The 9,934-nt window shown below is 51.0% G+C and overlaps 1 protein-coding gene across 1 annotated transcript in view; it reads left to right on the top strand.

The window, feature by feature from the left end:
- RINL (Ras and Rab interactor-like) overlaps positions 1–7,036 on the top strand; it is a 9,117-nt gene extending 2,081 nt beyond the window's left edge. Inside the window, 12 exon segments of the mRNA XM_010849201.1 lie at positions 113–204; positions 404–563; positions 2,171–2,273; positions 3,639–3,711; positions 3,798–3,862; positions 4,355–4,504; positions 4,590–4,997; positions 5,400–5,580; positions 5,582–5,715; positions 5,965–6,096; positions 6,259–6,422; positions 6,505–7,036. Of these exon segments, the coding sequence (XP_010847503.1) occupies positions 152–204; positions 404–563; positions 2,171–2,273; positions 3,639–3,711; positions 3,798–3,862; positions 4,355–4,504; positions 4,590–4,997; positions 5,400–5,580; positions 5,582–5,715; positions 5,965–6,096; positions 6,259–6,422; positions 6,505–6,567 (1,686 nt within the window). The 5' untranslated portion in view covers positions 113–151 and the 3' untranslated portion in view covers positions 6,568–7,036.
- The last annotated feature ends 2,898 nt before the right edge of the window (positions 7,037–9,934 follow it).

The following is a 9,934-nucleotide window of genomic DNA, read 5'->3' as shown; positions in this document are numbered from 1 at the left end:
GGGATCTCAAGTCCATCCTGGTTGGTCAAGGTCTCTGCCATGTGGGTTGTAAATATTTAGAATATTACCCCTGGGCTGGAACAGCCTTGAGACATACTTTCCTCCCTGCCAGAGGCCAGACCATGGCTCCCTGGCCTCCTGCATCCTGAGGATGACGGCCCAGCCAGAGGACAAGGCCTCAGCAGGCCCCACGGACCAGGAGAGGTGAGGGTTGCTGAGGCCATCTCTGCCTCCCTGGATTCAGAAGCCCCTTCCATCCAACTCCCACCCACCCCCAGACAGGACCCAGAACCCCATCTCTTACCCTTTGCCCCCAGGCTTCCCCTTCCTGTACCTCTGACCCCATCTCAGTGTCCAACTGCCTTCCTCTGTCCCCTGGTCTCCTGGTCCCTGCCTGTCCCAGACTAATCCCATCACAGGCGAATGGAGCTGGTGAGACCCCCTTAAGGGTCCTTGGGACCCCAGAGTCACTCCTTCGCCTTCAGAGGACATGGGGGGTGTGGCAGATCCCAGAGCTGGATGCCCACAGTGCGAAAGCCCTTCTGGACCTGTGGCCACCAGGGGTAAGTACTCACCCCCAGGCACCCTCTCTGACCCTCCCCATGACACCCTGAACCAGTTAGGACCCTGCCGGTTGCCAGGGACAAGCACAACACAAACCAGGCAAACTGAAATCCTGCTTATTGATTCACATGACTGAAAAGTCCAGAAAAGACCAGTGAAAGTGAAAGTGTTAGTCGCTCAGTCATGTCTGACTCTCTGCGACCCCATGGATTGTAACCTGCCAGGTTCCTCTGTCTTTGGGATTTTCCAGGCAAGCATACTAGAGTGGGTAGTCATTTCCTTCTCCAAGGGATTTTCCCAGGGATCGAACTCGGGTCTCCTGCATTATAAGCAGATTCTTTATCATCTGAGCTACCAGGGAAGCACAAAAAGTCCAGAAGTAAAAGTAATTTTAGGGATATCTGAATCTTGAACATCAGACAATATATATATATATATATATATATTTCTCTTCATCCCATTTCTTGTTGTTGTTGTTTTTTCTTAACCACACTGCACGGCTTCTGAGATCTTAATTTCCTGACCAAGGCTTGAACCCAGGCCCCCTGCAATGGAAGTGCAGAGTCCTAACACTGGACCTCCAGGGATTTCCTTGGCTTTGCTTTAAACTTTGGGAAATTCTAAATATTTTTCACTGCAAATAAACACTTGTTCTTCAGTATCCTGATAAGTAGGCATTTATCTTTCTAACATAACCAGAAAGACAGCTGAAGGTTCTAGTTCTGCTCCTCAAACGACATCAAGGACATCTCAGCAGTTCTCCTAGACTTCCCTTACGGTTGCCCAGTGGCTGCCCCAGACCCAAGCACATGTGTGCATTCCAAGCAGGAGGAAGGAAGAAAGGAGGCACCAGCTGCATTTTTTCCTTTTACCAGCAAAAACAAAAGCCTTCACAATTGATCCAGAATATACAGACAAGGCCCAGGTAGCAATATTTTTTAAAAGTTCACCTGGAAAGGATTCCCTGGCAGTCCAGTGGTTAGGACTCTGAGCTTTCACTGCTGAGGGCTCGGGTTTGACCCCTGGTGGAGGACCTAAGATCCTACAAGCCATGCTGTGCAGCCAGAAAGCAAACAAACCAAAAAATAAAAGCTCTCCTGGGAGTTATGTAGCCAGAGGTGAGAACCAGTGCCTACATCGATCACTACCTATCTTCTATGGCTGGGCCTGTTAATGCCCTGAACAAAGCTAGAGTTCTGCAAGGAGTAGGGAATAGATTTGGATAAAGCAATTCTAGATGGCTGGCCCAAGCACAGGGCCACATCTTACCAGGTTAGCAACCCCAGTGTAAAAAGAGGCCTCTTTCCAAAGAGCTCCCATGGGAGATTTCCATTGGCTGGATCCGGTTCACATGCGCATCTCTGAACTAACCACAGTGGTCAGAGAACACTCAATCCTATTGGCTAGGTCAGGTCATGGACCCACACTTAGGGCTCTTGGGAGAGTTAGTCCAACCTGCAGGACCTAAAGTAGAGAGTGGAATAGAGTTTTCTAAAGGAAATTTGGGGTGTGGGACCCAAAATAAAGGAAAGGATACTAGGCAGGCAATAGTAATAGACTTCTGCAGAATTCCTCTTCAACCTGGCCTTTGTCTCCCTTCCCCAAGAGTTTCCTGGTCATAGGACATCATCCCAGACAGGTCCTGGTGTTGAAGACAGGATCTTCACCAGGGGAAGTCAACACCTACCAGATCCAGAAGCTTCCTGGAGGTGAGGAGCCTACCCTCAAGTTTCCAGTCCACAACAAATTTATCACCAAGATCAGTCATTTTTTATTGTAAAATATCTCCTGAATCTTCCTAATCCTCTCTACCTCCATACCCTAATCCTAACCACCATCACCTCTTGCCCAGACAATTGTAGCGGCCACCTCTCTGGTCTCTGTGCTCCCACCCTTTTCTTCCTGCAGTCCATTCTGGACACAGCAGCCAGAGTGGTCTTTTGAAACACCAACCAGATGTTATACATTCCTGCCTTAAACCCTGCAAAGGACATGCAACATCTTTAAAAAAAAAAAAAGAAAGTGAAGTCGCTCAGTTGTGTCCGACTCTTTGCGACCCCGTGGGCTGTAGCCTACTAGGCTCCTCCATCCATGGGATTCTCCAGGCAAGAATACTGGAGTGGGTTGCCATTTCCTTCTCCAGGAGATATTCCCAACCCAGAGATCAAACCCGGGTCTCCCGAATTGCAGGCAGACGCTTTACTCTCTGAGCCACCAGGGAAGCCCTGCAACATTTTAGATAAACATTAAACTCCTCATGGGACTTCCCTGGTGGTCCAGTGGCTGAGACTCCATGCTCCCAATGCAGGGGGCCCGGGTTCAATCCCTGGTTGAGAAACTAGATCGTACATGCTGCAACTGTTTTCATGCCAAAATGAAGATCCCACAGGCTGCAACTAAGACCCAGTATGGCCAAATAAATAAATATTTAAAAAATAAACTCCTTATCATGGCCTATAAGATTATGATTAGCACTTGCTCACTACTGCCCATCATTCTCTCTGCTCTAGAGACTGTTTTTTCTGTTCCTTGAGCAGGCTAAATGTGTCCTAACTTCAGGGCCTTTGTATTTGTTTTTCCTGTATGAGTGCCCTTCCTTGAATGGCTAGTTTAGTCTCCATCTTTTCTACCTCTATAGAAATGTAATCTTCTTTGACCACCACAGCTAATGATAGCCCTAGTCACTTTCGATCACTCTATTTCATTTCTGGCACTCAATACACTATACACTTAGCATTATTTGTTTGCTCATTCATCTCCCTCCACTAAAAGGTAAGCTACAGGTAGGCAGTGAATGTATCTGTCTTTTGACAAATATATCTCCAATGCCTGAAAATAGTTATCTTAATAAATATTGCCTAATCAATGAATCATGTTTGGTGGCATAAGTGGGATGCTAGCATAAGAATACAGGAAAAGAAGGGGACTGCAATGGCTAGAAATTTTTCTGTTCTGAAGGTTCTTGGGGGGAACTGCAGGATTGGGGAAGAGAGAGTCCCAGAAAAAAGAACGCTGCTACCCCTCAAGTTTTCTAACTTATTCCTTCTTGCCCTCTTTCCCCTCCACTACCCCAGGTGTGTGTCTGGAATCCTCTAAGCTCTGCATGCCAGATCTGCCCCATCTCCTGGCCTTCCTATCAGCCAGCAGGTACAGGTCATCCATTAAAGGTGCTAAGGAGGATCCTTCCCTATGACACCCCACCCACACTGTGGCCCCTGCTTGTCTTTTCTCAGGGATATTTTGCCTAGAACATTGCTCTTGCCCCCTCCTACCCTGGGGCCCGAAGACCAAAACACAGGTGAGACATGATACTCTAAGGGAGAAAGAGCCCACCTATCCACCTCTTCGATCCAGGAGGATGGTACCTGGGGGACCAAACTACAGGGTTTGAGGGAGGATAAAGGGGACTGGAGGGGCTTCCCTGGTGGCTCAGATGGTAAAGAATCCTCCCACAATGCGGGAGACCTGGGTTCATTCCCTAGGTTGAGAAGATCCCCTGGAGGAGGACATGGCAATCCACTCCAGTATTCTTGCCTAGAGAATCCCCATGGACAGAGGAACTTGGCAGGCTACAGTCCATGGCATTGCAAAGAGTTGGACATGACTGAGCGACTAAGCACACAGCACAAGGGGACCTGAAAAAGTTGAGGGGGGTGGTGCTCAGCTCCTGTGTCTGAGTGAGGAGGTACCAGAAACTGAATCTCAGTTCCTCCAGTAATGAGGCTGAACACTAAGACCCCAAGGCTGGCCCCTTGGACACCTGGGACACCTCACTCCTGCTGTCCCCCAGATCCTCTGCAGATCGGCAGCATCCAACTCAGCACCTCAAGGAGGGTGCTCTTCCTGGTGAACAACCTCTACCTGGAGACCCACAGAGGATGGGGGATGGAGCAGACCCTGCCAGAGACAACTCCAGAGACTGCGGAGAGACACGGTCCAGGTTAGATAAGCAGGGCCCGGGGCCCCTGAGGGATGAAGAAGCTGCTGCTGCTGTTCTGTGGAACCCAACCCTCTCCCCACATCAGCCCCCAGGAACCCAGCCCCTCACCGTGTCTCCTGGGTGGAGGGCCCACTCAGCCCAGAGGAACACCATCTTAGGCCAGCTCTGGCCAGCCTGGTGGAGGAGAAGGAGGATGAGGAGGAGGAGGATGACAAAGATGATGAAGAAGGACCTGAGGACATGCTCACTCAGCACGTCCGGGCTCTAGCCAGGGCCCGGAGCAGCTACGTGGCCAAGCAGTTCCGGAGCTTCCGGGCGCGCCTCACCTCAGGTGCTGGGGGCCCCCACAGGCCTGGGGACCCGGCCACAGAGCTGCTTCAGGACGTCCGGCACCTCCTTACTGACCTCCAGGATCACTTAGCAAAGGATCCCGATGTCAGGGCTGTCTTCGCAAGCAGGGGACCTGGGGCCCCCCAGAAGGAGGAGGAGCTAGGTAAGGGGGAGGACTGAGAGGGAACCGAGGGACACTCTCCAAACCCCCACAGGTTCACATTTGCCATCTCTTGGCCCTACATCGGTGTTCACATCCAACTTCGTTCTCTCCATCTCTGAGCGTATCTGTTTCCTTTTCTACTCACGCTCCCTTTCCCACAAGTAGCAACACCTACTCTGTTCACCACTGCTCCGTTTCACGCATGTGTGACAGCGCATATTCTCTCTCCCAAGCGGTTGTTCATACCCAGGATCCTTCTTCCACATGTGCTCACACCTACGTGTACACAAGCGGGTGGACAGAGGCTAAGGAGGGGTGGTGATTGGTGATGGTGGGTCAGTGGAGAGAACGTGGCATGGGTCAACCTGGCGGCCCTGCCTAACCCCATCTCAACCCTTGCAGGCCCCGCAGTGGAGGCGGCCTTGTACCGCGCGGTGCTGGCGCCTCTGAAGCCCGCCCTGTGGATGCGACTCCGCACGCTCCGCGCCCCAGAGCTGCGGCAACTACGGCGGCGACAGGTAGCCCTGCGGGCGGAGGCGGGGCCTCCGGGAGCCCAGGGGGCGGGGCGTGAGAGCGAAGCCCCGCCCTGCCCTACGGAGCCGCATTCATGCGCGCCTGGCGCACCTCCACGCCGCCTGCGCCCCGCGCCGCAAGGTGTCGCTCCTGCTGGCGGTGTGCAGTGACGTATACGAGGGTCTGGCTCGTGGGGAGAACCAAGGTAAAGTAGGGGTCTTGAGTCTACCTGGATGTGGAGTGACTTGAGGGTTGTGAGAGCCAGGCAGCAGGCGGTTGTGCACACGTCGAGCGGGAGAAGATGGCAAGCTTTACGCGGACCTGGGGAATCTAGTGAGGGTCGTTTGCATATCCCGCAAAGTGGAAGGGTAGCCAGCACTCGCGGTCTTGTGGATGGGATGGAAGTTGCCAGCACGTCCCCTCCAACCCCAGAACCTGTCCTCCCCTCCCTTAGAGCCCCTGGGGGCCGACGCCTTCCTGCCAGCGCTGACAGAGGAACTGATCTGGAGTCCAGACATTGGGGAGACGCAGCTGGACGTAGAGTTTCTCATGGAGCTCCTGGATCCGGACGAACTACGGGGAGAAGGTGAGCCCCCAGCCTCAGAACCCCGGGACCCGACAAGAGGCACCCTAGGCCCCCTGCCTGCAGTGGGAGGGAAGGCGGGCAACCTGCGCAGGGTTGGGGGGAGGTGGTGTTGGGCTTCGGGGGAGTTGAGATGGCTGCGCTGACCTCCTCTTCTTGCCGTAGCCGGGTACTACCTGACCACGTGGTTTGGGGCGCTGTACCACATTGCCCACTACGAGCCCGACAGGGCCCGTGCGCACAAGGGGCTCAGCTCTGAGGTCCGGGCCTCTCTGCGCCAGTGGCACCGCAGGCGGACGCTGCACAGACAGAGCCCCTCCGGGGACCAGGTGATCACTCCTCAGGACTGCGGGTGGCAGGGAGGGCTGGACCTGTTTCCTTTCTGACCCAGGCTCCTACCTCTCCCCACAGGCCAAGCTGCCCTTTGAGGAACCATGGGCGATGGAGATTATGCAAGAGACCAAAGATGATTAGAGATCTCAGACACTTCTGCCCCACAAGCAAGATTCAGGAGGCATCTGGGACAGCACCAACTTCTTACCCCTGTCGTTTAGAGGCAGGGGTTTCCAGGAAAAGGAAACAGGCCTGAGGAAAGACCTCTGAACCTTTACATTGGCTGTTCCTGTTTCCTGGCATGCCATTCCCCAATATCCACCTTGCTCCTTCCTTCTCTTCTTTCAGACCCTTAGGTAGACATCACCTTCTTAGTGAGGCTGTCTCAGGCACTGCTGTCTAAAACTACAGCTTCTCTGACTGGATCCTCCCTGGGGTAAACAGAATAATGCCCCTCCCAAGATGTCCACCTGCTAATACCCATAATCTGTGAATATTTTACCTTAAGTGGTAAAAGGGACTTTGAAAAGTGATAGTGTTAGTCTCTCAGTCGTGTCCAACTCTTTGCGACTCCATGAACTGTAGCCCACCAGGCTCCTCTGTCCGTTGGATTTCCCAGGCAAGAATACTGGAGTGGATTGCCATTCACTTCTCCCAGAGATCTTCCTGACCCAGGGATCAAACCTGGGTGTCCTGCATTGCAGGTGAATTCTTTACCATCAGAGCCACCAGAGAAGCCCAAAAGGGACTTTACCGATGTGATTAAATTAAGGATCTTGCTATGGGGAGATTATCCTGGATTCAGGTGGGCCCAATGTAATCCCCTTATAAGAGCGAAGCAAGGAGATCAGAGTCAGAGGAAGAGATATGATGATGCACACAGAGGTTGGAGTGATGTGGCTAGGAGCCAAAGAATGTAGGCATCCTCTAGAAGCTGGAAAAGACAAGGAATGGATTTTCCCCTGGAATCTCAGCGGGGACTCAGCTTTTGACTTTGTTTTTTAAAACTGAAGGGGACTCAGCTTTTGACTTTGTTTTTTAAAACTGAAGTATAATTAATTTACAGTGTTGTGTTAGTTTTAAGAATATTTAAAGAGTATATATATATTCTTCAGATTCTTTTCCATCACAGGTTATTATGAGATGCTAAGTACAGTTCCCTGTGCTATGCACTTGGTCCTTGTTGTTTACCTACTTTATATACAGTACTCTTACTCAGTCGCTTCAGTTGTGTCCAACTCTTTGCGACCCCATGGACCATAGTCTGCCAAGCACCAAGCTCCTCTGTCCATGGGATTCTCCAGGCAAGAATACTGGAGTGGGTATTTTTTTTAATATTTATTTTATTTATTTGGCTGTGCTGGGTCTTAGTTGCAACATGAGGGGATTTTTAGTTGCAGCATGTGAACCCTTAGTTGCAACATGTGGGATCTAGTTCCCTGACCAGGGATCAAACCCAGGCCCCCTGCATTGGGAGTGCAGTGTTAGCCTCCGGACTACCAGGGAAGTCCAAACATGGTCTTTCTTTTGCGTGTGTGTCTGCGTTTTAATCTCCTCTTCGTGAAAGGACACCACTCATGTTGCATCCCTGGAGAAGGAAATGGCAACCCACTCCAGTACTCTTGCCTGGAAAATCCCATAGACAGAGAAGCCTGGTAGACTACAGTCCATGGGATCGCAGAGTCGGACACGACTGAGCGACTTCACTGTCTTTCTTTCTTTCTTTTCTTTCATGTTGCATCAGAGCCCATCTGTATGACTTCACTTTCACTTAATCACCCACCTCTTAAAAGCCCTTTCTCCAAATATAGTCACATTCTGAGTTCCGGGGTTAGGACTTGAACATAAAAATTTGGGGAGGGAACACAATTCGGCTTTTTGACACTCTGTGGGTGGTATCTTGAGACCCTGACTAACTTGCCCACCAACAACTTTTTAGCCCATGCTCTCAACACCTCTCTTTGATCCTTGCTGAATCATTGGATTTATTTGTACTATTCTATTCTGTTTATGGCAGTTTTCCACTTCCTGGAGTGAAATGATGTTTCCTGTATAAATAAATGTGTTTAATTTTTTAAAAAGTGAATTGATTTAAAGAAAATGATTAAGTAGCTAAGTGTATAGGTGACACATGGATACGAGGCAAAGTATGGGAAAGTGAGACTAAATGGCTGATGTTTGGAGTGTCATTGGTTAATTATGGCTTTGGCTTCACTCTGAAGCTCTGGGCTTCCTACTGGATACCTCCTCTTGGACTCCCATTCCCATGATGTCCCAAACTGGCCACAGCATCTCCAAGAAACCCATTCCTCCTTCTAGTCCACATTTCAGGGGGCCCTCATGATCCCCAAGTCCCTAGACCAGAGCCCAAGCCTCATCCTGGACCCTTCCTCTCCTCCCGCTTCCCCCCACTTCCTCCCCTTCCACAGCTCCATCATGGTCCAGCCCCAGCCTCCCCCTGCCTCCTGGCTCCCAGTCCTGGGAATCCTGTCCCATGCCCTCCAAGTGGCAGCCAGAGGAAATTTTAAAAATAGATCAGAGATCTACCTCTCAGGCCAAAAATTAGGTTTGCAAGAAACACAATTTTATTTTTTTATTCTTTGATATCTAAGCTGAGCCCTCCTCCCACCATGTTGGGAAGAAATTTTAACCTGAGAGGAAATTTTAATTTGTTTGTTTAATACAATAAGCCTCCCACTTCCCCCCAGTTCATCCTAGGGCCTGGTCACAGAAGTCAGCTGGAGACAACCCACCGTCTTGATCTTGAGGCCTCTTCTCATCCTGATGTTCCACTGTTTGCCCAGGTCACGTAGCCCAGCTCACTCCAGGTGAAGGCCTGAGTGCTGCCCAGGGCCCTTGAAGCCCACAAGTTCCCATAGGGCCTGCCAGACTCTCATCTCCTCCCACTCGCCCCCTCATTCACCTGCTTCAGCCTCACTCACCTCCTCATTGCTCCCCACACCTGCCAGGCATCCACCCAGCCCAGGGCCTTTGCCAGACTTTCCCCTACCTGTGTTGCAGGAGAAGGGGGAGGGAGAGAATGGTCACATCCCAGGTCTTGATGGGGTAGGCTGCCAAGGATTCGGGATGGGCTGCCAAGTTATGGTCCATGGCTTTGGGCAGAAAAGAATTTAAGAGCAAGCCGTGGTAAAGTGAAAGCAACTCTATTTAGAGAGAAACACATTCCACAAGCAGAAAGAGGGTCATCTCAGAAAGTGAGAGCAATCTTGGGAAATCCACCCTTTTATGGTCAGCCTTGGAACTGTCCTGGTGCCTGGGGTATGTCATTTAACATATGCTAATGTGTTACAATGAGCATAGAATAAGGCTCAAAGTTTATTGTGGCAGTGGTTGTTTAGTCATTCAACTTGTCCAGCTCTTTTGCAGCCCCATGGATGGTAGCCTGCCAGGCTCCTCTGTCCATGGGATTTCCCAGGCAAGAATACTGGAGCTGGTTGCCATTTCCTTCTCCAGGGGATCTTCCCCACCCAGAGATCGAACTCGCATC

Source organism: Bison bison, unplaced genomic scaffold (assembly GCF_000754665.1).
Source record: "Bison bison bison isolate TAMUID 2011002044 unplaced genomic scaffold, Bison_UMD1.0 scf7180017864280, whole genome shotgun sequence".
Taxonomy (NCBI): Eukaryota; Metazoa; Chordata; class Mammalia; order Artiodactyla; family Bovidae; genus Bison; species Bison bison.
Note: the sequence above shows the minus strand (reverse complement) of the source record. Positions and strands in the feature narration are given on the sequence as shown.